General features: G+C 37.3%; 2 protein-coding genes across 3 annotated transcripts in view; one reads left to right on the forward strand and one right to left on the reverse strand.

The window, feature by feature from the left end:
- The window catches only part of ATAD1 (ATPase family AAA domain containing 1), a 52,708-nt gene extending 39,910 nt beyond the window's left edge, over positions 1-12,798 (forward strand). The window contains exons 8-10 of the mRNA XM_070611222.1: positions 842-892; positions 9,111-9,244; positions 11,096-12,798. Of these exons, the coding sequence (XP_070467323.1) occupies positions 842-892; positions 9,111-9,244; positions 11,096-11,216 (306 nt within the window). The 3' untranslated portion in view covers positions 11,217-12,798. The remainder of the gene's footprint in view (positions 1-841; positions 893-9,110; positions 9,245-11,095) is intronic.
- Positions 12,799-19,625: 6,827 nt separating this feature from the next.
- Positions 19,626-26,772, reverse strand: part of PAPSS2 (3'-phosphoadenosine 5'-phosphosulfate synthase 2) — a 78,784-nt gene continuing 71,637 nt past the window's right edge. For both annotated transcript variants that reach the window (XM_008518435.2, XM_008518436.2), the window contains 4 exons: positions 24,765-24,900; positions 23,441-23,709; positions 22,128-22,357; positions 19,626-21,535 (listed from right to left, as the gene is read on the reverse strand). In XM_008518435.2, coding sequence (XP_008516657.1) covers positions 21,394-21,535; positions 22,128-22,357; positions 23,441-23,709; positions 24,765-24,900 — 777 coding nt within the window. In that variant the 3' untranslated portion in view covers positions 19,626-21,393. The remainder of the gene's footprint in view (positions 21,536-22,127; positions 22,358-23,440; positions 23,710-24,764; positions 24,901-26,772) is intronic.

Consider the following 26,772-nt stretch of genomic DNA (forward strand, 5'->3'; position numbering starts at 1 on the left):
CATAACTATGACATCAAAGTCTATGATTAACCTTACCTTAAAATGTCTCTCCAAGTTAGATGTTTATTACCAAAAAGTAGTTATTGGTGATCACATAACATACCAAATTAACTTTCATACGTAACACACTTGAATTACAGAAACAGCGGGGTTTGGTTTTGTTTTTCAGGTCCTTTGATTTGTAACCAGATCTGTTTTTTGAATAGTTGTGGGAAAAGAGATGCGTTCAGCCACAATAATTTTTAAAAGCATTTATATTTACTGTATATGTAAGGGATTCTATACAAGTTTCTATTCTCTGGTGTAATAATAAGGCATCACTGGGGGGAAGACCATACAAGCATATAAACAATATATTATCAGGGCTAAATTAAAGTTCACTAATGTAAATTAGTGAACATGGAAGTTACATGTTGAAATGGAGGAACTGAAGGGGTATCGTGGCCATCTCTTCCACTTACTGGTAAAATTTTATGGCAGTGGTGAGTTTTTAGAAGTTTCCTAAATGAAGAAAAGGAGATTTGCAGAGCTGCAGATGAAAGACCCTGGTAGTCACAGGTGTTCATTTACTCACTCAAGAAACATTTAAGGGCGTGTTATTTCCCAGACATTCCGCTAGGCACTGGGGATTCAGAATAAGATCGTTCAGTAGGACAGCCACAAATGATTACTGTAGAGTCTAGAATCTAGACCATACTTTAGCCAATAGTTTCCATGACGTCTGTCAGAGTTTCATTTCCTGTAGGTATTGTCAGGTAGCTAAGAGGAAAGGAAGAAATATTAGGAAAACTAGTTGAACTTGTTTTTTAAAAAATGCTAACTGGAAATTATCCTTTTTTAGGCTCTAAAACAAAGAGAAGCAATCCTGAAACTCATCTTGAAAAATGAAAATGTAAGTAGAAAAATGCAGTTTTTCCCTATCCTATAAATGTGATGTTTATGTTCATAAAATCATTTTAGAGAGACATGAAAAAGGAACCTGAGAATAATGTAGCTTTGAATCTGACGTAAATTATTGTAACACTCTTGGCTGCTCATGTAGCTCAATAACTGTGGTGTATTTGAACTAATTAAAGATAATCTGCTTTTTAAAAAGCCGTGTGTTTTATATCATCACAGTAAAATCTTCTTTAATATTTTTCAGACTGTTTTCCAGTTATGTAAGATATGCTTATTTTTGTACGGAGGTTGTGGGGGTTTTTTGGGTTTTATTTTTTTATTTTGTTTTAAGATTGGCACCTGGGCTAACGACTGTTGCCAATCTTCTTTTCTGCTTTTTCTTCCCAAGTCCCCCCAAAACATAGTTGTTTATTTTAGTTGTGGCTCCTTCTAGTTGTGGCATGTGGGACGCCGCCTCTGCATGGCCTGATGAGCAGTGCCATGTCCTCGCCCAGGATCTGAACCAGCAAAACCCTGGGCTACCCCAGTGGAGCACGTGAACTTAACCACTCAGCCACGGGACGGACCCTGGTTTTTATTTAATTGCACTATTTTTTGAAGTTGGAATTTAGATTTTAAAAAGTATGGCAATCAAAATCTTAAATAGCTTTTGTGTTTAAGTTTTTAAAAATATGTAATATAGTCATTTCAAAAATTTAAAAATATATATTAAATAGTATGCAGGAAAGAGTCTCATTCCTTCCCCTATATTTCTTCTGTGTCCTTTCGGATGGTGTTATGCCAATACAAGCAAATTAAAATAAACTGTTATTCATCTCCCCTTTTCTACATAAATCATATTAAACTGTGTACGGTGTTGGTGCATTGCTGTTTTCACTTATCTTTGAGATCTTTCCATATTAGCTTATAGTTTCCTTATTCTCTTCTCTCTCCTTTTTTTTTTTTTTTTTACAAGGCATAAGATTCCTTTGTGTGGATATACCCTAATTTATTTAATCAGTCCCATATTGACGGACATCTGGGTTGATTCCAGTCTTTCACTATTATAAAATGCTGCAGTGAATAACCTTGTACATATGTCATTTCACACTTGTGCAGGAATATTAGTAGGGTGAATTTTGCAGAAGAGGGATTGCTAGATATTTATAATTTTGGTAGCTATTGCCAAATTGTGTCAGTTTACTCTTATACCAGCAGTATTAGTGTGCCTCTTTCCCTATAGCCTTGTCAACATGATGGGTAGAAAGTGGTATCTCATTGTAGTTTTAATTTGCATTCTTTAGGGATGAAGTGATCATTGTATGCTTAAGAACTTGAATTTTTTTCTGTGAAGTAACTGTTCGTAATCTTTGCCCATTTTTCTAATGCAATGTTCTTTTTCTTACACATTTTTAGGAACTCTGATGTATTAGGGAGATTTGCCCTTTGTCTATATGATTTGAAAATATTTTTCCGAGTTTGGCTTTTGATTTTACGAGGGTGTTTTTTTTTTCTTTATAGCTTCTGGGTTTTGAATCTAAGTTTAACAAGGCTTTTCCACTTCCACATTTATAAAGGAATTTTGCAACTCTTGGCTGTTCTTTTTCCCAAAACTCTATAACCAAGTATATTTTAATAACATGGTATTCATCACTTTCCTAAACTTCATACCTAAACTCACTATTTGAGCTTGCTCTCCAGACTGAGAAACCAAATGGATTCCCATGGTGAGGGATACTTGTAATTCAATGATTTTGCTCCTCCTCTGCATCACCATCAATCCCATGGCTAATTCTGCTCCATCCATACTCTATCTGCTTCACCACCTCCCGTGTTTTCCTATCATATCTCATCTGTAAATATTTTAGTTTTATCTCTAAAAGACAGAATTCTTTTCTTTTTTTAACCTAACCTCATTACCATTATTATACCTAACAAAAAATTGACAATATTTCATTATTATCATTGAATTTCTAGTCTGTTCAAATTTCCAGTTGACTCCTAAATGTCTTTTTTTAACCAAGTATTTGACTTGAGATCCATATAAAGTTCATAATTTGCAATTATTTGATAGTTTTTAAATCTCTTTTAATCTACAAGCTATAGATTCTTCCTTTATCTCTCTCTCTTCCTTCCTCCCACTCCCTTTCAATTTATTTGTTGAAAAAACCAGATTGAGTTTGTCCAGATTTTTCTATAGTCTGAATTTTGCTCATTGCACTTAAATTGTTCCTCTAAAATTGGTGGTTGGATCAAGAGATTGGATGAGATTCAAATTCAGGTTGTCAGGGAGGGGAAACAGGACTACTACTTAAGTAAAATTATATTCTTCCATTAGGAGATACATACTATCTGGATGTCCTTTATGGTTTTATGTTATACATTTAAATCTTTGCTATATTTGGTATATATCCAGATACTCGTGTGAAATATAAATGAAACTTTGCTTTTGATTTTCCAGATGGATACCTAGTTTTCCCAATACCAATTGTTGAATAGTCGTTTTTCTCATTAGTGATGCCACCTTTATTGTATACTCAATTCTCATATGTACGGGCTGTTTCTGGACTTTGAATTCAGATGATTGGTCTTTTATGTCTTTATGCACCAGTACCACACTATTTTGATTATTGAGGCTTTATAAGTTTTAATAGCAAGTAGGGCTAGGCACTCCTTGTTGTCCCCAACCCAAAGTTTCTTGGTTATTTTTGCTCATTTTTCTGTATGAATTTTAGAATTAACTTGTTTTATTCAAGAAAAAACAAACACTAGTGTTTTTGGTGGATCATAATTCAGGAGAATTAAGATCTTTTTGATGTTGAATCTTTCTACCCAAAAGCATTTATGTCTTTCTGGTTGTTCAGGTCTTCTCTTGTATCTTTCAGTAGTGTTCTGTTCATGTATTTCTTTAAAAAATATCAATATAACATATATGCTATTTTGCAGAAGTTTAAAGAACCTGGCAAATTACAGAGATTGATCATTGGCTACTAACCATTTTGGGGATCATAGAGCCCTTTAATAAAGAGATAAAAGCTGTGTAGTCCTTCCTCTAAAAACTGTATGTATACATGAAATGTTTTGTATAATTTCAGAGAAATTCCTAAAACCCTCCATGTAGTCTAGGCAAGGAACTCCTGTCTTAGATGAGTGAGAAATCAACAAATTATTTTTGGCCTTTTAATTGAATATTTGTTAACTGCTTTCAAAAAGATATGATTTATAGTACTGTTTACATAAAACACACTTAAAAAACATTGTTATATTTTCTAACACAAAAAACTCCACCTTTAATTGGTAAACCTTTAACAAAGATAGGCATTAGTGTACAGTTCAGAGAAGAAAACAAAGTGGATAAAATAATGTCACAAGTTCTTTTGAATTAGGGTGGCTATGATGAGGCTGGGAATTATTAGAAGGTAGTTGATGACGGTTTTGCAGAGACAAGTTAAGTAGTACATTTATTTAATTAAAAAACTTTTAATGAAGGATGGTATTACATGACTGGAAGTTAACATTTTTGAACCACACATATGTGGTCTAATGAAGATCTAGATGATTTACATACAGATGATGAATATAAATGATGAGATTTAAGCTCTGTCTCATAGTAGCCTGTGTAAAGTATGGCTATCTTAAGTTTTCACATTTAAACTTAAGAAACTACTCATTATGTCTAGTTTAAACTTTGGTGTCAGTATTCTGCTTTTTTAAACAGTAGTATTTTTGGAAATTCTTTGAGAATTACATTTGTCCTGGGTACAGGGAATTTTTAGCATTCTGTTTCTTGTTCATGAAAGCACAAAGGATTAGTCTCTAATCAGTTTTATGATGCAAAATATGAATGCTCTCTGGGTAATTGCTGACATGGGAACGGCTGATTTCCCACTATTTGTATTTGTACGCGCAAGACATATTGTTACTTCAATAGAATCTGAAAGAAATTAATGTAATTTGGTTAAAAGATGCCTTGAGTCAGTAGCACCACACATTAATTTAATGAATTGAGCACCGTCATGCTTATATATTGCTGATCAGAATTAGGGTTTTTGATGCAAATAGACTACCAGGCTTTTATATTTTATGAGTCTTTCTTCTCTGAAGAAAAGAATAAAGCTTTTGAAATGATACTGTTTTCCAGTCTTTCACAATTCTTTATTGATAGGTCCTTTACGCAGCTCGCTCATAGAAGACAGTATAGGGGTTTTGGCTTAAAGTTTCAAGTATAAAAAGAATTAGAACTAAAAAAATTTATACCTCATACAAGCATTATGTTTGACACTACAGTAAGGAAATAGGATTTTTTCCCTATACAAACTAACTTCAGTTTATGGATTTTCTGTAACATAGCAGGAATGGTTAATAAGTATGGCCTTTGGAGACAGACCTGAGGGTTCCACATTCTGGCTTGACCATTCCCTGCTGTATGACCTTGGGCGAATATTGTTTAGCATCTGTATTCCTCTTTTTTCTCACTTGGAAATTGGAGATAATGTCAACAATCTCATAGAATCATTTTGAGAATGTAAATTAAGTGATACATGAAAATACTTATAGTACCGTGCAAGTACAGAGTGTACATAAAATAACTGCACACAAGTAAATGTTCTTCTTTCAACAAGCTATTTTCTGTCTCTTAATTTAGTGCAGTATTGCTCCCAATACTCAAAACCTTTTTTAAGTTGCAAGTTGCCTAATGAAAATAATTCTCATTACTTCATGGTTTATCTAATAGCTATTATCGTATAAAAAGGGCTACTTTTAGAGTACTTGCTATGTCCCAAGCATTGTGGTGAGATATACATTATTTTATTTAATCATCAGTTCATCTAAAGAGTACATGTTAGTATTCTTTTACAGTTGAGGAAACTGAAGCCCGGAGAAGTTATGTACTAAGTTGTCCGAGCTCACATAGCAAAGTAGTGATGGAGCCTTTCTCTTAACCATTATGGTGTGCAACTATTATGGTGTGAGGTAATCTTGCTCCCCTAGTGACTGGAATCTTCTCCTTTTTCTCCTTTTCTCATACTTGTTTTATTCATCTTTGGAATTTTATCACCTGTCATGCACAAGATTTGTGAGTGGTTAGAACATGGTGTAGCCCAACAAAGGAGTGGTCACAGGATAGGGTGGAGGTGTTGGTTATTTTAGGGAGGAGAAGTGATTTTTAAATCTCCAAGTAGAATTTGGAAGGTCTTTTTAAGTAACTTTTTAAATTTATGAAATATTTGAAACATATACACAAATAACCTTATATCCACCACCCAGATTTAAGAGATGATCTTAATATATTTGTCTTCGTATCTCCCCCCTGGTTACCATCATTGGTAGCCTGCTGTCCTGAAGTTGGTAGTGTGATCAGTTCCATGAATACATGTGGATAGAAACATAATACACGTGTAGGTGTAGGTTATTTTTACTCTTTCATTATTACAAACAGTAGGAAAATTGGATCCTTGTATGTGTTTGATTTTTTATGTACATGTGTAAGAAGAGTTTCTCAGACACAAAAAATAAAGTACAAAGGAAAGAAAAGTCTGACTATAATCAGCCTTAAGGCTTCTAGAAGTATGGCAAGATAACATGAACAAAGTGAAAGAACAAGCCACTGGGAAAACATTTGCAACCCTGTAACCAACAAAGGACTAATATTCAAATTATACAAAATTCCTATAAGCAGTTAGTTAAGTTTTATGTGTGTACATTATTAATTAGATCATAGGTGCTAACTTTAACTAACCGTAGGAACTTATTTTCTGATGTATCAGTATATGAGACATAAGTTTAAAATCTCCCAGGGGCCAGCCCCGTGGCCGAGTGGTTAAGTTTGCATGCTCCACTTCAGTGGCATAGGGTTTCGCTGGTTCAGATCCTGGGCGCGGACATGGCACTGCTCATCAGGCCACAGTGAGGCAGCGTGAGGCACATAGCAGAATCAGAGGCACTCACAACTAGAATCTACAACTATGTACTTGGGGGACTTTGGGGAGAAGAATAAAAAGGCAAAAAAGAAAAAGAAAAGATTGTCAACAGTTGTTAGCTCAGGTGCCAATCTTTAAAAAAAGTAAGTAAATAAAATATCCCAGTATTGTGGACTTCTCCATTTCTCTATGAATTTATGTTAATTTTTTCTGTTATATTTTGAGGCCGTGTTATTAGGGATATGCCAGTGCAGAATTGTTCGGTTTTTCTGATGAATTATTTTTTATCATTATGTAATGATTTCTATTCCAAGTTATGCATTTCAACTAAAAATCTGTTGATCTGATGTAAATAGAAGCTACATTCACTTTCTTTTGGTTAATATTTGCCTTGTGTACCTTTTTCAATCTTTTACTTGCAACTTTTGGGGTTTTTCCTTTCAAATGTCGCACCCAGCCTGTTTTATTTTCCCTTTCAACAGAGTGTGACTATTATAAATTTCAAATAACTACGTTTTGGTTTTTTATACAGTCTAATCTTGTCTTTCACCGGCCTAGTCTTTACATGGTTTTTCTACCCCAAATTAAATGATTATTTTACTGCTTACATATTAAAGCTTATTTCAGTTTATTTATTTGTTTATAATTGCTGCTTGTTCCACACCTACTTTATGGGTTCACTTCTCTTTTTATCGAAGAATATGATTTTTCTTTATTGAACTCCCATATTTAGGAATGAGAACACTATCATGTGAGGTCCCAGTTTCAAAGCTGACAGTAGACCCCATGTCTTCTCACCTCCCAGTTTTTTGTCCTTGTGCAGAGTTGCTGTTCTTACTTAAACACTGGGTTTCCACACTTCCACGAAAACAAATGGGAATTTAGTAACTAATAAAGTTGGTATTTTAAATCAATGGCATAAGGTAAATGTTAAAACAAGTGCTTAGCTATATGGGGGAAAAATACAGCTGGACCTCTACTGCATTGTATTCAAATCCTGGCTCTGGCAGTGGTGTGACCTTGGACAATTTATTTAACCTTTCCAGGTCTCACTATTATCTGAAAATGAAAATGAGAATACTTACCTGACAAGATTAAATGAGAATAATACATGTAAGGTGCTTAGCACAGTGAATGACATAAAGGAATCATTTAATAGATGGTAATTATTATAAGTACCTTTTTTTCTTACTCATTTTCTCTTAATCTACAGTAAGTTTAGTATGATGATATTATCCCAAGTTTGTTATGTGCCCAGGACAATCACTTAATTGGCTTGACTGTTTAAGCTTAGGTTGGGGAGCAAGACTATAGGTGCTGAATTAGTGTTGAGATGGTAAAATGTCAAAACTTTACAGCTAACTGAATGTTAGAATATTTCAGTGGAATATGTTTTCTGTTACAGATTTGGGACTTAATGATGTAGGCTATGTGCCAAGTACATTGAGCATATTGTAGAAAAGAGGACCTTCCTAAGAGGTACTGAAGTGAATCTAGCAGTGTTTAAATGCCTCTTCTTCCTCTTCACTCCATGAGATATGTAGTGAAACTTATTTAACTCTTTTGGTCATAACGACAATTAATGAAAATTAGATTTCAAATTTTAAGCTTTATGGCTAAAAAAAAAAACCCTCCCAGAAACTGAAAATACTTTTTAGTGATTCTCCACCCCTGCTAGTTCAATATGCTTAATGTTCTTTAATTCTAAAAAGAGTGTTTGGGGGCTGGCCCCGTGGCCGAGTGGTTAAGTTTGCGCGCTCCACTGCAGGCGGCCCAGTGTTTCGTTGGTTAGAATCCTGGGCGCGGACATGGCACTGCTCATCAGACCACGCTGAGGCAGCGTCCCACATGCCACAACTAGAGGACCCACAACGAAGAGTATACAACTGTGTACCGGGGGACTTTGGGGAGAAAAAGGAAAAAATAAAATCTTTTAAAAAGAGTGTTTGGATATACCATTTGCAGTATATTTTATTTTATTTTATTTTTTAAATTAACGTTGAACAGTAGTACATTTTTTTTTTTTTTTAAGATTGGCCCTGAGCTAACATCTGTTGCCAGTCTTTTTTTCTTTTTCTTCTTTCCCCAATAGCCCCCCAGAACATAGTTGTATATTCTAGTTGTAGTTCCTTCTACTTGCGCCACCTCAGCATGGCTTGATGAGCGGTGCTAGGTCCTTGCCCAGGATCCAAACCGGCAAAACTCTGGGCCACTGAAGCGGAGCACACGAACTTAACCACTTGGCCATGGGGCCTGCCCCTGCAGTATATTTTGTATTTGTTTTTTAAGCCTGTTTTCTATGTGTTTAAGGTGGATAGGCATGTGGACCTGCTAGAAGTTGCCCAGGAAACTGATGGGTTTTCAGGAAGTGACCTAAAAGAGATGTGTCGAGATGCTGCCCTCCTCTGTGTCAGGGAATATGTTAATTCTACATCAGAAGAAAGGTATGTGTATTTAGAGTTGATCTCTAATGTTAGTCAAACCCTTTTAGAGCTTTTAGGTTAGTTTCTTTTATTTTGCTTTACAATACCAGTTTTGCTTATGGAATGAAAGTTAAATTGGAATTAACACCCTGCCCCTCAACTTTATTTATTGCGTTTTTTCTAAAAGGAAGTTCTGAAAATGAATTAGGGTTAGGGGACTGTGGGGAGGGTCTGGAATGAAGAGGAAGAAATAAAAGCTGAATTTCTACTAGAAGTCCATGAGCTGGATCACAGAAACTGGCAGAAACGTAGGCTTGCCCATCTCTGCTAGGAAAACAGGGTTCTCGAGTACCCTAGGATTGCTTTTGTATATTAAATTCTTAAGTTTCATTTCTTATGGAAATGAGTACCTGGTCTTCCAGAAATTTCACACGTAAATGGGAGGACGTTGCTGGGGACTAAATTTCAATTTGTTAACAGTAATGTATTTACTAAACAAAGAAACCATTTGTCACTGCAAAAAAAGTTCACGTAAAACCAGTTTCAAAGTACCGTGAGCTTGCAAAACCAATTTTGGACCACCCTTATTCCAGCAAAGATACTAGTGAACTGGAGTAACTCAGCTCTGAGGAACCATGTCCCTTAAGGAAGTTTCCCAAAAGGCCACTTGCCCTGAACCCATGTACTACTGCATTTCTAAACCCCTGTTCAAAATACCGACCTGCCAATGAAGAATTTCTGACACAGCAAACCAGTGTAGTTTTGACGGCTTCTGTTGAATGAGTTTTCCACCTCTTGTCCCTTTGTTTCTAAGTCTCCCTTTCTCATCCCCCTGAGGCTTTCACTCCAAGTGACCTGGGTTTGCTTGTTTTATTCATATGTTTAGTTACAGTGCATCGCCATAGCAAGCTTCCCCAAAAGTTTCCTTTGGTATAGGAAGGTTTGCATGAAAGCTACCCTGTTAATTAGTAGCCATGTATGCACTAGTTCAGGACCTGTCTTGAGTGCTCCTTGGGCCTCTTCATGGAGAGGGTCACTCGATTTATTTGTTGCCAGATTGATCCAGCTACTCTAGCTCTAAAGTTGGGAATACTTTTGATCTCTGTAGCCAAGAATCTGCCCTCCAAAGGTTTTTATTCTTTATGTAAGATTCAGAGGAGGGAAAAAACAACCTATGAATAAATTTTTCTTAAATAAATTACCTTAATAATGAAAGTACTGTTTTTCTGCTGTCCCCAAAGTCCAGAAAATGTTGTATTTCAGTATGAAAGATTTGACTAATAGACTTAGGTTATCATAACTTTTTCCCTGAATGTTTTCTCCTGTTTGTAAATTGCAAAGGAGGTATACTCTATTTTGTTTTTCTCATTATTGGCTTGGGGAGGACTTAGCTTAGTTGTGTTTTAATACTAGCAAAGGATTTTATTTGCAGTTCATCAGAAGCTAAACATGTACATGAACGTATACCTAGGAATGCTGCTTTTTAATTCCAGTTTTCATGGAAATAACTTTAGAGTCTTTGACTGGAATTATATTCCCATTTAGGTAAACTGACACTCCTTTATATAACATTTTCACCTTATGATAATCTTTACTTATATTCTTATGTGATGTATTTGATTTTAGTTGCCATAGGTATAATGTTGATAGCCAGCCATTTTAGCTTCATACCTCTTAGTAGTCAGAGCTTTTTAAAAAGCTCTTAAGATTTGTATATGCATAGATCATTCCTGAAAGTCTTCACATGAGGCTCTTAATTCTGGTTGTCTTTGGGGTCTTGGATGGGAAAGAGAGTTTTAATCTTAGTAAAATATTTTAGGGATGTGTATTCTAAAGCTATTTGAATATTTGGTGGTTTTGTTTGCATTTTAGCCATGATGAAGATGAAATTCGGCCTGTGCAACAACAAGATCTGCATCGGGCAATAGAAAAGATGAAGAAATCAAAGGATGCAGCATTTCAGAATGTGTTAACACATGTTTGTTTGGATTAAGAGTACAGATGGTTTGTACAGTTCAATGTGACCTAGTTTGGTGTGCTCTCTTACCGTTATTGGAAATAGAATGGAAGGAGGAGCGTTCTGTAAACAGTGAGAGTTAAATGTTTATGACACTGGTTTTATACTCTGAATTCTAAGTTATTAAGACATAGTTGTTATATAAACGGTATTACTACTTGTCAGAAATCATGAGGAGGAACAATTTAATCCAGCTTGAATGTGGGTGCTTGTGTTTGACCTCTTTAGCCATATGTTGCAGCCTTATAGCATCTAAGCTGGTCTGAAAGTAACAAATGATTCATTGAGTCATTAGTGAGAAATAGGGATGTGGTTAAGTGCTGGTTTCGTGAGTGTGTGCGTGTGTGTGTGTGTGTGTGTATTAAATGTATATATTCACACATTTTATATTGACATTCTGTAGATACGTTTGAATACAGAAACTTTTTTTTACCCCAACTACTGAATCCAAAAGTACCACATAGTATATAGCAAAACTGAGATTTAAGGTTGTGTCTAAAAGGTACAGTGATTCAGCCATTTCCAGTTGTTGCTTGTTTCACTTTTTTTTAAGTTGAGCGTTTCTCTGCAGTTGAATAGTTGGACAGGCACATCTGAATATTTAGATGTGGCTCAATTATTACAGTTGTCAGGATAATCAAATAAAAATACTTGTTCACTGATCAGCATTGAATGGTTGTCAGGCAGTTGTGTGATCAACAGTGATTTCACCTCTTTATGCAAACACACTGAGTAGAGACATTTGTTAAATTGATATATGTAAAGGTGGATTGAAAGCCTTTCAAAAGAATGGCTTTGAAAAACCTCAGTGCCATTCAATACATGTGTGTGACTTTCCTTTCTTCATTTAATGTAACATAGTTCTGTTGTAACTGTGGTTTTTTAAATGTTATTTTAAAGTTGTATGTTCTTTAATTATGGTCAAATATAATTTCATCATCAAAAATGAAATGATAGTTTAAAACAAGTAGCTATTACTAAATGTGCTAAAAATACTCATTTTATAATTTTAATTTTTACAGTTTTCTTAGCATATTATAAATTACGCCCTAGTTAGTGCAAATGTACACATCAAAATTCCCATATTGTGATTGTAGTCATTTGATGCTATGTGCAGTGCATATGAAACATTTTTTTGTTCAAAATTTCACTAACCAGAATTCTGTTAGAAGCACTTAAACACACAGCATGAGGAAAATGGCACAATATGATCTTCAGGTGCCTTCTGAATAATCAGAAAGATTAAATTATGCTTCATATTGTTTAATTGTATTTCTTTGAAAACAGTCTTTATTCATGAGTTATTGGATTAATTTCTTTGATAATAAGTCTTTCACTAGAACCTGTTGGATAGTTTATTCAGTTGTGCTTTGAGTGGGGTAGAGGTTGCAGGAGAACACTTTGGATAACAAAAAGCAAGTTTTGAAAAATTGTGAAGATCGAAATATTGAATGCAAAACATGAGATAACCAAAAATAAAAAATTTCGTCTCCATTTTTAATAACTATATTATACTATTATTTTATAAATATGTAATAAAAAGGTCCCTCTTTATTGATTTTTCTCTACTTACTCCTTGGTCTTTTCAGTTATGTAAAGTTTTCTGGGGTTTTGGTTTCTAAAACTTAGACTCTTTTTATCTTGCCATGCTGCTTTCACTCTTGCATACATTCTAGTATCTAATCATTATTTTGTTTTAGTATGAATTTTAGTAATCCTTTAATTTTAAGCTGAGGATTTATTGGTCAAAAATAAGGGGTGATATATTCCTCCTTATGTCCTTTCTTGTTATCTTCTCTTAAATTCAGAATATCTTACAGTAGAAGTTATTAAATTTATCATGATTTTAATCATCAATGAAGTTAGAGAAATACACTAATCCCAGCAATCATGACTCATCTAGGCATCTTAATGCCTTAAAGTAATTGAGGAAACTATTATATGATTTTAAAGAGCATTTAGTGTTAGATAATCTATTCTTCTTCTGTTCCATGCATTTGACATATGTTGGATTCTAGGTTCTAAGGTATTTCACTGTGGGTAAGTTAAGAGTACTGGATCTAGAGTTAGACTGCCTGAGTTTAAATCCCGGCTCTCCATTAATTAACCATGTGTCCTTGGACTAGTTACTTAACTTCTTTAAGCCTCAGTTTCTCATTTATAAAATGGAGCGACAGTGGCACCCACCTTAGAGGGTTGTGTAATGAAATGATGCATGTAAGACACTCAGCACAGTGCCTGGCACAATTACTGCTCAAATATTAGCTACCATGTTATTTTATTACTTTTTCACACTGATGTACGTAGCTGTTGACCAGGCTCAATTTTAGAGAATTCTCTATACTCAAAGCATTTCCATGATCCCTAGGCCTGTACTCTAGGGATTGTGATTGAAATGATGACCTGTGTGATGTTTCTCTAAAAGCCTCATCATTGGGCAACTTCTGATAAGTTGATGTGTTTCAAACTATACCAGGCCCTTTTTAAAATAGAACTTAGTTGGGGCCGGTCCTGTGGTGTAGCGGTTAAGTTTGCACGTTCCGCTTCTCGGCGGGCCGGGGTTTGCCAGTTCGGATCCTGGGTGCGGACGTGGCACCGCTTGGTAAAAGCCATGCTGAGGCAGGCATCCCACGTATAAAGTAGAGGAAGATGGGCATGGATGTTAGCTCAGGGCCAGGCTTCCACAGCAAAAAGAGGAGGATTGGCAGCAGTTAGCTCAGGGCTAATCTTCCTCAAATAAATAAATAGATAAATAGAACTTAGTAGCTCAATATTTGAATCGATTCAGTATCTCTTTTACGATTTCTCTCCTTTCTATCTCATTCAAACCCCAACCTGTAGGGTGACCCAGAACTCACCATCTTATCAAAACTGGGTTGGGATAATCTAAATATTCTATATGGACCATAATAACCTAACGGTTAGTAGCTATAACTTACAGAGTCAGTGTTAGATGAGGCTGTCTCAAGCTTTGAGTACCTGTGTAAAAATGGCAGCATCCCTCCTTGGTAGGAATTTTTTATTTACTAGAATTGTGCTGTTTGTGGACAAATGTTACAACTTTCTTCTGGATAAAGAAAATAAATTGGATGATGTATATTTTTATAATTCTCTTTTTAGCTTCTCATAAAGTCAGTGTCAGAATATTGAATAGAATTCTGATATGCTGAGCATATATCCTGCATGACTAAAACCGCAGCACCGATTGGAAGCCTCAACTAAAGTCAGAATCATTCCATTTAGAGGTGACAGAAATCTTTAGAGAGCCTTCATTATTAGATTTATTGTAGATTTAGTCATCAAAGATGGAGTTCCCTAATCATCTCACAAGTTAAAGCTTTCTTTACAAGTATAGGTGAAAATTCTGTCCAAGTCATCATGTTCATGAAATTGCATTGAGGAGAAGACGTATAGCATAGATGCCAGATACAAATGAAATCAAACTTAAAAAACCAGTTAGTAATGTGAATAACAACAAAACATCCTCAGTAACACTGGTTAATACTAACAGTGCATAAGGGTCTCATTACTAAAACACTGAACTGGAAGTACATTTTTGTGATTGTCTAATATTTGCAGTTATCAATCGACTTAAAAACACTTTTAGATGTAAGCTTTTATGCTTTGAAATATAGTGCCAGTGAATGTTAATGCTGGTATGGAATGCGTCAAGAATACAGGTTTGATTCATGACAGCTCGGTTTTAAAACAAGAGCCAAACATTGAAATAATTTCTGACATGAAAAACTTGGAACTGAGAACAGAACACAATGGTATATGCCCCACTGTTCTGAAGATGCATAGCTTCCAGAACTTCTAAGAATGGCAGAGATACTCAAATAGGGGATGGTACTGCATCCAGTAAAGTCCTCTGCAGACATGTCTGAGGGAGGTGAGCAGTATCTACTGGGCCGTAGTCATAGTCTTAGAAAGAGTGCCAGTTAGGGTTCTATTGCATGCAACCCACTCTAGCCGACCTAAGCAATAATATAGAAGTTACTTGAAGTGTATGGGGAGCTCATGAGATCAAAGGGAAGCCATAGAACTGGCCTTAAAGGATAGAAACTCAAAGCTCTAGAAGGTTTTTTAGTAGGAATTGCTTAAGAATCTTGCTTTTATTCCTCCAGTGGATTAAACAAACTCCAACTGTTTATCTTTAAATTGCCACATTCAGGATTCAAAGTCCTGGAAATCAGCGTGCAAACCCAGGTCAGAAATCAGCCCTGGCAGTCCGCAGCTTTGAAAGAATGGCCCTCCAGGAACTCCTTTGGTTTAAATGGTCTGAGAGCAAGTATCTGGATTTACTGACTCGTCAAGACTAAATGCAAAAGGAGAGCGGTATTTCATCCACAGGAACTTGAGTTTGTGAGGAAGGTGTCTGGACAAACAATGACAACCAGCTGGTCACATGAAGCCATAATGCTAAATGAAGGCAGTGTTATAACTCAAGTGGGCACGCTACAAGTATGAGCAACATACAGTACAGTTTGTGTGCAAGGCCTTCAGGGACTGCTTGGTCCAATCCCATAAGCTCTACTTCACTTGATGATGGAGTGCTTCCAGGCATGCCCAACTCTTTAGCGAGGTGACCACTTTTTAATTTGTAATTTGTTTTGTTCCAGATAATGGGTATGAAAAAACAGTGGAGACTGAAGTGTAACATTGATTTTTGTTTTATTTTCTGGGAGTGCAGGCCCTTTCCTCTTACAGGCAGTTAGGACCAAGGGTGATCATTCCCATTCCTCCTAGAGTTTAGTTAGGTTGGGTCTGGCCTGTAGCTTTTTTTTTTTTGGTGAGGAAGATTGGCCCCGAGCTAACATCTGTTGTCAGTTACCAATCTTCCTCTTTTTGCTTGAGGAAGATTGTCACTGAGCTAACATCTGTGCCAATCTTCCTCTATTTTGTACGTGGGATGTCGCCACAGCATGGCTTGATGAGCAGTGTGCAGGTCCACTCCCACGATCTGAATCCATGAACCCCAGGCTGCCAAAGCTGAGCACGCAAAGCCAACCACCATGCCACCAGCCAGGCCCCATGGCCTGTTGCTTTAATAAGATTGTGTTGACGGGGCTTAGCCCAGCCCCTGCTCTCCTGTGCAGCAGCCTTTTGATCTCAGCAGTATTTGACCTGGGAGGAGTTTGGGTTGCAGGTCAGATGTTTGTGATTCCTTGTATTCAGTTCTGACAGAGTTCTGGCCTCCAGTCACTGAGAGAATGCACAGGACTCCCAGCTCCTCTTCTGCCACTTTCTCTGCAGAATGCAGGGAAAGGGGATGGTCTAGTCTAGCAGTTTGTTTTTGAATATGTTTCCAGGTTGCAGTCACCGTTGTCTGAGGGTTGACTGAATTCTCATCCCTGCAAAGTCTCTCCATCTAAGGCAGGCCTGCCTGCTCTTCCATACCCTACATCCAGATTCAGGAGTCTGCCCCTGGAATAAACAAGTCCCAAGGCTCTGTGCTCACCTCTGAAGGGCTTATTTCTCCCCAGAAGTCAGTTCATGAAGAATTTTTTGCATCCACCATTCTTTGCCAGCCTCGTAGAAAGGTATTATTTTTTATTTTGTCTCGGTTTCTCGTTACTGTGGGAGTGAAGGTCTTTCACATCCTTGTACATTCTAGCAGAAGAAATTGTGCAGAGGCTTATTACAAGTCATTTTCAACTTTATAGGTTTCAATCCCACGTGTGGAACTTTTATAATATATATAATATAATATGTATATATGAAGCAAAGTTGCCTTAGGCAAATCTCTTTACTTCTGTTGGCATCTGTTCCCTTATCTGTAAATAGGAATCTTAACATGTATGTTCTGGGATTGTTCTAAGAAGCCTGTGAAAATGCTTTGGAAGTTGGGAAGTGAAATGGCTGTAGGTTATGTCCTTAGGCAAATCTCACATTTATGGGCCTCCGTTTCCTTATCTGTACAATAATGGAGATGCTGAAATAGATGCATTTTAAGTTCCCATCCCAGTTTTCACTAAACAGCACACTGTGGCAACAGTGGCCAAACTGACAGACATAGGGCCCTTCGCAATACTGACCTGATCATCAGGAATTCTAAACTGGGTGGCTTTCTTAGCGTCTGATTTGTGTCAGCCTTGGTAAATGGATTTGTTTTAATAGGCACAAATTCTGAGACATGCTGTGAGGTAGACAAGTCACAGACACTTCCATGTACCTGGTGTTTCTGTTTATTAAACTTACTTCCTTCACTCTGTTGGAGCTGTAAGCTTTTTCTTTGGTGGTTTACCTTGAATATCCAAAGACCTGGTACTTTATATAATTCTTTTTATGATCGGAGAATAGGATGGGGTAATACAACCTCTTTAGTGGTTGATGGAATTCATTTCTTCCATAACTAGGTTCTCCTTAGCAGATATATTTATAGGGGCAATCTTAACTAGTTTAAAATACCAGATCAGTATTGGAGTTCTTTACGTGAAAGCAGTCCATTATTATGACAACCTGTGCTCAACTGAACTGTACCTCTGAGCTATTTATGGAAAGCAGGCTTATGCAATAAACATAAATCAAGATTTTTCTTTACCTGGAAGTTTGTGTAATATATTACACTTTATAAGAAATTTCACTTACATGATTTTAGTAAAATAGGTGCAGAGCAAGTTTAAGCTTCTGAAACAAACCAACTATATTTAGGAACTTTACCAAATGAAGTGTGTATTAGTGATGCCAGCAATTACAAACATATATTATGACATTAAAAGAGCTGTGCCCATCAGTTGTTGCTTATTTATTTGAAGGTGATAAAACTGTATTACTTTTTAAAACATTCTATAATTTAGATTTCTTACTCCTTTAGACAGGTGTTCCCTCCAATAAATCCAAATCAGAAGGTCTGTGAAAAGGGTAATAGGCTTGGGGGCTGGGGGGAAGCACCTCGATTACAAAAGATAAGCCATTGAAAACCTACCAGGGCTCACCTCTGAAAGGCTTCTTTCTGAGTTCAAGACTTCCTTGCACCCACCATTCTTTGCTAGCCCTATGGAAAAGTCTTATTTTTATTTTGTCTAGGTTTTTCTGTATCCAACTAAAATGTCCAAACTCTAGCCAGTGCCCCATTTGTTTTTAGTAATAATTTCAACAAAACTATAAGCAAAACAATTAGGCAGCCCTTTGGAGTGTATATTAGTGAATTGCTTGTATATCACATTTGATGAATGTGTATGATGAGTGGCCCAATAATAGTTAAAATTGACCAAAGAATTAAATGCATCCTGGGGGACGACAAAAATAAGTGGTTACTCTTTCGATAGCTATAGTCGATTCTTGATAATTTATGCAAGGGGATATTAGGGGATATGCCTGAATAATAGAAACCTGTATCATTCAACTTCATAGGCAAAAGCTGCACTATTGTTCCATCAATGCTTTAGACATGAGAACAGTTGATTGATCTGGTGCCCATCTAATTTCTGATAACCAATCGGGAAAGTCTATTGAAGATCAGTGCTAGACCTAAAAAGTCAGGTAATAGGAAGATGAGGAAAAAGCAAAAACCAACTTGCTGTTCTCAAGTAACCAAGATATGTTTCTTCTTGCAGGGAATAGGGGTTGGAAAGAAATCTTGTGGCTGACATAAGTGTTGATATATTTGTAAGTCTGCCGTTATCTGACCCAATGATTTACATATGCCTTTCCAGGATTCTCTCACACTGCCCCGTACAGTTTGGCATGCTCCCTCAGCACCACTTACGTCTTCATAGGACTTACACATTTCCTGCCCTTTTTTTGTCCTGCTAATTGTCACTAGGAGCCAGCAAGCCTCTGGGGAGAAAGAGGGAGGGGCAACAAGTGGTGGCTGTGAGTTGGCTATTATACAAGTTTTATTTGAAGTGAGGACCAATAGAAAAACTTCCATGAAGCCTTTAGGACAAAAAGGAGGCAGGCACTCACGGAGGAAAAAACCCAAAACTGCAGGCCTGCCTGAAAGCATGGGTGGAAACAGGTTAGATCCTTTCTGCATAGAAAAGTAGCAACTGCAGAGATTAGCGGAGGTACAGAAGTTGCTGTGGGGCAAAAAACACAACTGCTCCCAACGCTGCTGGTGCAACTCCTTGGGGGCACTGAGAAAAGGGGAACAAGTTAGAAAAAAGAAAAAACGACAGGTCAGATCCTCATGTAGTGAAATCCTGGGGTGAGGTCCTTGAGGACCCCCAGCAACTCTGAAAATATCACTGTAGTGCTTGGCTGAGGCCACGTGTCACACCTACAGCACAGTTTGAAAAATGACACAAACAAGGGCAACAGCCTCTTAATTACGGTCAAAGAAAGCTACTGCTGTTTCTTTCCAATTATACAAAGTCACAAAGCCCTCAACATTCATGTGGTCAACCCACACTCAGTGTGACAGGCAGAAACGACTCAGCCTTTGTTTTGAGAAATTTATTAAAATAAGAACAAGCATCCGTTGTACATAGAGATGATCATTTGTCATTAAGTGTGGTCCTAGAGCAGAACAGTTTTAAATATATTAAAAAATCACTAAATATATTGGTTAAGGCACTACATCTCATGTTTTCAATAAATACGCTGTTTTAAAAAAAGGCAGTAATGAGTACCTCTGATCAAATGAATACAGGCACTAAGCTATTAAAGACAGTTAGACTTTGCTGTGGCCATTGTATGTAATTTATTCTCAAAAGAACTTTCATTGGCTAAATTAGCGTTTTTTTAAAAAAACTGAGAATAAGAAAAAAATCACAGTTTTCTCTTTCCAGTTTGTCTCTTCCAGAGAGATCTATGTACAAAAGGTACTGTTTCTTCATATATTCCTTAGCAACAAGGAATTATGCATGAAGTACAAAAGATTGCCTCCCAGGAAGTAAAGTCATCAGAGGTTGGATGTTTCGGAACAGCATGAGTCTTTGGAACAATATTTTTTTCAACTGCAGTAAAATCAGCTGGGTTTAGAAAACTCGGGACCTTTCAGCATCCACTTACTGCTTTGTAAGTTCCATCTGTTCAAGGAGATTTGTTCAGCAGTTGAGGGGAATCAGACCCAGCTCCTGTATTGTACAGTGTAGACGGGGCACTGGACAGGGAGTCAAGTGGCCTGGATGCTCTTGTAGTGCCACCTGTACTTCCTAATAATGCCAGTTTTGTATTTTGTTATAGTGCTCAGCAGCTCACGAAGCACGTGCTTGTGCATCGTCTTAGTTTGGTCACCTGTAAGATGAAAGGGTTGGATTCCATGTTTTCTGCAGTCTTTTCCAGTTCCAGCAGCTCGCTAGTCTGCTAATGTGAATTGTTTTTGGTTACAGCAGACACTGCTGCAGTCAACAGGCACAGCCTCTCCATGGGACCCAATGACCACAGCAAAGAGGAGAAAAATCAACTTTCCACAACATTGCCAGATTGTCTAGCCCTGGGTGCAAATCTTTTCATCAAAACACTCTATGCTATTTAATTAAAAGTTGCCAATTAACTGGAGTTATCTTATTCACAGAAGGGCATTGACTTCTTTTCTTATCAGACAATATAACTTTCACGGCAGAACTAGGTTGCATAGATCTGAGATTAAATTCACATTTTCACACATTTGGTTTCTCCAGTCAAGTCATACTTCAGCACAAAAGAGATTGGCAGTAAGGCTGTATACAGGCATGGGGTGAAATGTTAGCAAGATTCTTGACGTGTGGGTCACACCTCATTTAGGGTGAGAAATTTTTTTTTTTTTTTTTGGTCAGATGTATAGAAAAGGCTCCTCATCTGACTTACTTTATTACTGGTGTACAACATTGGGTGAGTGCTGGTGGGCAAGCTTTTAGCTGGAAAATATGCTTTACTTTTTGGCAAGTAAACTAGACACAAGGTCAAAGCTTTAAGAAATCTGGGACCTTCCTGCTCAGATGCAGTAGAGAATGCAACTAATTTCATCCTGAAATGATGATAATATTGCTTTTATCTGCTAAGATTTGGTCTTCAGTTTGATTTTATATATACATATATATATATATATATATATATATATATATATATTTTGAAGTTGACTTTAAATTGTAAACACAATTTTTCCCTCATTATAAAACACTAAAATCAGTCATTGAGAAGCAATTGGATACAAAGCATCTAATCACGAAAATAGAGAAAGGAATCAAAGAGCACTTCAGAAAGAAACTCTGGAGCCGAAGGGCATTTAGTTGTCCTTCTCCAGGGACCTGTAATAATCTGTCAGGACCTTCCAGGCTTTGGGGGCCATGAAGCCATCAGGGGGATTTTCTCCTTCCCGGGCCAGCTTCCTCATACGAGTTCCTGAGATGAAGTCAAACTCGTTGTGCCTGTCACAGGGTAGCAACAAAGAACTCAGTGCAGGTAAATAACATCTACCCCAAAGATTTCTGGAATGCATTTATGGATTCTTAGAGCACATTTTTTCTTTCTGTAAAATGTAGCATCTTCTAGAATTGGGCAGTTTGCTAACTCTTCAGTAAAGGAACTTCCAGAAGAAAAGGGAAATAACGGCAGCTATCCATTCAATATTTACCATGTACCTACTCTGTTCATGGGAAGTGTCTTTCATTGCTCTGCCTACTTCTGTGAGCTCCTACCATGGTGAATGTGCCATAAAGACTCATCGAAATCTTTTCCTGCATTGACTTCCTTTCACTAAATGTGCCAGGCACTCAGTGCACGCTCAAGCAATGTAGGTTGAAAGAGAAATATTTATGGACCATCTACTATATGCAAGGGGCTGTGCTACAACTTTAGGGACACAAAACATGTAAGACCAGGTCTTGGCCTTCAAGGGACTCTCATTCCAATTAGGAGTATGTGGAGATGCACTGGAGAATTTTCCAAAGAGCCAAAATTTTGCCTTATTATTCCAGTTGTATAGATGTTGATTAAAGAATTTTCTTCTGAAAAACCTACCTTGCTGGATCATAGAAGTCCATGATTTTTTTGGCTTTGTTGTAGGCAGCCACTCGAAATGGAATGATTTCCACAGAGGTGAGGCCAGGGGCCATGCTCAGGACCTTGCCCCCATGAGTGGGTTCATACAGGTCTTTCTTGGTCTCAGGGTGGGGCATTCCTGCAGGGTCCCGGCCCACAATGTAGAAATTGGCCCCTGCAATCATCCGGGACCTGCAGTGCCACTGGACCTAGGAAACATTACATAAGGGACATGCTGGTCATCACCGACCAATTCTGTTGGGTCCCTGTTTACAGAGATGCCTTTATTCTGCTTTAAAAGTAATTCAGTGATGTGGATCAACTAATAATTGCAAGAAAGTCAGTGAGGTGTCTGAGACTCCATGCTCTCTTCTTCAGCCTTTGTTACATTGGGTAGGAGAGGAGTTTTAAGATAAGAATCACGCCCCCTCCCCCAAACCTGCGGTTGTATTTCCCAATATCCTCTCCAAACAAGTTAGTGAACCAGAAATGTTCCGATCTTACTGTTCTACAGAACTATGTGAATTTTACTGTCCACTTCATCCCTCCAGAATAAATCAGAGTTTAAAGCAAATTACCAACTCCATCATCTCTTATTATCTGACTGCCAATAATGAGCTAATTATATGCAGACATTGATTCTAGTTCAACACAACACTGGGATTTCAAAATGAATTGCCCTCTTCAAGCTCAGATAGAAGTACAGAGGATGGAGAGGAGAGCTAAGGGCCTGGAACTTGGATCTAGTTGAAGAGAATTAATTTATTAAACTCAGTTTGGGGCATTCCAAAGGGTTGAGACCTTTTCAATTCATTATACTCCCCGAAAACTTGTTCAAATCTACTCCACTGGTGGTGCAGTGGGACAAAGAAAGTCTCTGTGTGAAAGGCTCACTGTGTTATGATGAAAAGGAGTCATTAAGCTTTTAAACACATACTTTCCTCTCTAATATAGCTCACAGCGCATGATGAATCACTTAAGAGTAACTGGAACTTTGGAAATTGAATATTAGGTTAGATACAACCTGCCCTATAATCCAGTTAAGCTGCACTGTTCACCTCATTCACGTGCCAACCTCCATATTCTCAAAGGCAATGTATAACAAGTTTGATTTGAGGTTTCTAGCATTCTTACAAATACTAAATGGAAAGATAATTAAGTTGGATGAAGAAGAGAGACCAGAAGATTCCAGAATCGGCTCATGAGCAAGAAGGATCCCAGAGACTCATTTGCTCTTCTAAGTTTGAGCCTGAACTTCTGAGTCCCATAGCCCAGCTCAGGGAACTGCTCACCTCTGTGGGGCCAGCATATAACATGGGAGATGGGAAGATGGCAATGATGGTTGACTTGGGATCCAGAACCCCTTCCTCAAGCACAGCTGCATGCTGCTTCATCCTCCAGTCCAAGGGCACATCATCATCCTTGGTCCAGCCACCCAGAGGATGGAGCAGGAGAACTGGGTTCTTGTAGCCTCTATCCAGGAGCCGGCGGCGGGTGTCCTGCATCAACAGAGCATGGCCATTGTGGACAGGATTGCGCAGCTGGAATGCAAACACTGCATCTGGGAAAGGAACACATAAAAGCCAAGATCAAAGAAATGCACAGTGTCACTTGTCCGCAAGAATAGAAAGGAAAGACACAGCTATGTTTCTTGTTCAGTGCACTTATCATATTCTCTTGCTTTTGATAATCAGCTGGAAAATCCACCTGGTCTTTAGAGGTGTTCTTCTAAAGGTACCAACCAATGCCAGACTGCTTGGACAGGGACAGGACACAGAGGCAGGAAGCCCTAAAGGGAGCACCTGACTCAGAAATGAAAACGTTTGTTGTGAGGACCTTTCCTGCAAACCAAGGCTCAGGCAGGGGCTGGCATTAATCAGTCCTCTTGCACTCGGCTCCAGTCTCTCTTCCCCGGGGCAGATAATGACAAGGAACATTTTCTGGGGCCTGTGCAAGACTTTAACAATCTAAAGACGTAAAAAGTATTTCACCCTCACTTTAAAGAAATCTTCCAAACTACTCTGCTGAGTGATGGACTCCTGAGAGGCTTAATTTTTCCTTGTGGTTATGAAATAAATTAATATATATCCATTACGGAAAACTTGGGAAATACAGAAAAGCCAAAAATAGAATATAAAAATCACCTGTAATCCTATCGTTACTTTTTCTATTTTTCAAAATATATAAAGTGAAAATCTTCCCCTCCCCTTGGTCCAAATCATCCCCAAGAAGTAGCCACTGTCATCTGCAGCGTGGTGCACATGCTGCCAGAGACTTCTGCTTCTATACACCGAAGTAGGTTAGGGTTTTTAAAATACATATTTTATTTTGTTTTCTAAAATTATGCTATATATACTGTTCTGAAATTTACATTTTGCGTAATAAGTACACTTTGGGCATCTTTCTATGTCAGTGCATATTTTTAACTGCTGTATAGTATTCCAACAAATGGATATACTTCAACTTTATAAATTATTTCTAGTTCATATCAATAGACATATTGATAGGTGTTTCCAGCTTTTTAAAACTATAAACATACTGATTCCTGATATCCTCAATTCTGTATTCAGAGGATGGTAAGGAGTATTAACAAAAGCATAGAGCTAGCCTACATACCAGCATTCATTTCTTTACATTTCTGTTTGAGCTCCAGAGGTGTCAGGCGGTATTGGTCCAACCCATCATTCCACTTTATTCTCTCCAGCACCTGAAGGTCTCCACCAACCAGCCAATCCCCACTTTCCATCACCATCTACAAAGACCATTATTAAAGTTGTTAGTGATTAATATCGATTTCTATTTTATCTGGAAAAAATTTTCTCATTCTGGACCAATCTTGAGTTACTGTTTAAGAACAGCCTTCAGTTCTTCAGCATTTCTAGCATAGTATTCCTCAAACTTTTTGTTCTCTCAACCCCTTTATACTCTGAAGGATTATTGAGGCCTCCCCAAAGGGCTCTTGTTTATGTGGGTTATATCTATCATCATTTTCCATATTAGAGAAATTAAAACTGAGAAACTTTAAAAGTATTTATTAGTTTGCTTAAAACTAACAATAATAAACCTATTAAATATTAACATAAATAACATTTTGTTTTCTAGTAAAAAATAAATATTTTCAAAAAAAGATTAAAAAGGCATTGTTTTACATGTTTGAAAAATCTCTTTAATGTCTGACTTAATAGAAAGCCGCTGGATTCTCATATTTACTTCTGCATTTATTCCGTGGCAATATGTTATTCTGGCTGAAATATATAAAGAAAATCCAACTACATGTGTAGGTAGTTGGAAAAAGGAAGCATATGTGAATAACCTCTTTACATAATTCTGGATATTCTTTAATATTACACCAAAACTCAACAATTGCTAGTTTCTTAAGGGTAAATTCCACCAGAATAGGAAACCATATCAACACACTTTTCATACTCATTTATGTTTAAATCTATTGTACTTTGAATTAATCTTTTACTCATGAATGATTTTGTGACATTATATATTGCTTAATTAGAAAGTATTGGTTCACTGAGTTTGTAAATCTCCCAGTGGTTGACAATATTTCATTTTAGGATATTAAAAAAACCCTCATTTGTTAATATCACTACTGGTCTCATCTGAAAATATTTTAAGTATTGGGCAGCTGCCAAACTCACTGTGGTAAATAAAAGCTTTCCAAAATTTTTTTGCTTGAAAGCTCAGAGTTTATCATTGGCAACCAGTACTCTCAGTTGTTTGCCTTGAAGTGACAGGTTCACTTTGTTCATTTTGAAAAATATCTGTCAAATGCCCAAGTCTGAATAACCATAGTTTATCAGTCATGCTTTCAGGTAAAAATAGTGTTCCATGAAAAAATGTGGCTGGTTTTTCCTGTAGCTCAGTCGCACAAGTACTCTTCCTTGAGACAACCATCGTACATTGTTGTGTGTGGCAGAAGTTGTTTAAAGTGTACTTCCCATTTTGCCACACAAACTATTAAAAAGACATGGTCTCTAGGGTCAGGATTTAATAATCCTTTTTACAGCTTCATCAAGAATATTCTTAAGTGAAGCTGGCACTCTTTCTACTGCAAGCGCATGGTGGCGAGGGGCACAATACGAGCACAGCCAGTTGTCACTGTCTCGAGTCTGAAGTGCCAGCAGTTTTACCCACCAATGTTTTTTGCACCAGCAGTGCCAGTGTCAGCACACTGAAAAAGGCACATAATGTCTTAGTATTATGAACATAGTTCTGAGCTTGGGGATTCTGTGGAAAGGTCTTGGGGACCCCCAGTGTTTTGTCAATCACTCTTTGGGAACCACTGCAGCATATTCAGAATACAGCCTGAGGTATCTTAGACTACTTTCAATAAGGACCCAAAATAGAGGCTCTGGAAAAAAAATCAGACAAATTTTTTTCTACCAGTTAATTACCACTAAGCACAATTTCTATGAAAACTCCCAAAAGAAGCGTCCTTCTTAGTTATCTCTACTTTAAAAACAAATGGAAATGTCCAAAGAGTGGAAAAATGTTGCCAAATCTACATCCAAGGCTAAGCACAGACTGATTAGCTAAAACCCCATTTTTCTCAAATAATCTTTGAGCATGCCAAGGCCACTCAATGGGGAAAGGAGTCTCTTCAACAAACAGT

The sequence above is a fragment of the Equus przewalskii genome, chromosome 1 (genome assembly GCF_037783145.1).
Source record: "Equus przewalskii isolate Varuska chromosome 1, EquPr2, whole genome shotgun sequence".
In the NCBI taxonomy this organism is placed as follows: Eukaryota; Metazoa; Chordata; class Mammalia; order Perissodactyla; family Equidae; genus Equus; species Equus przewalskii.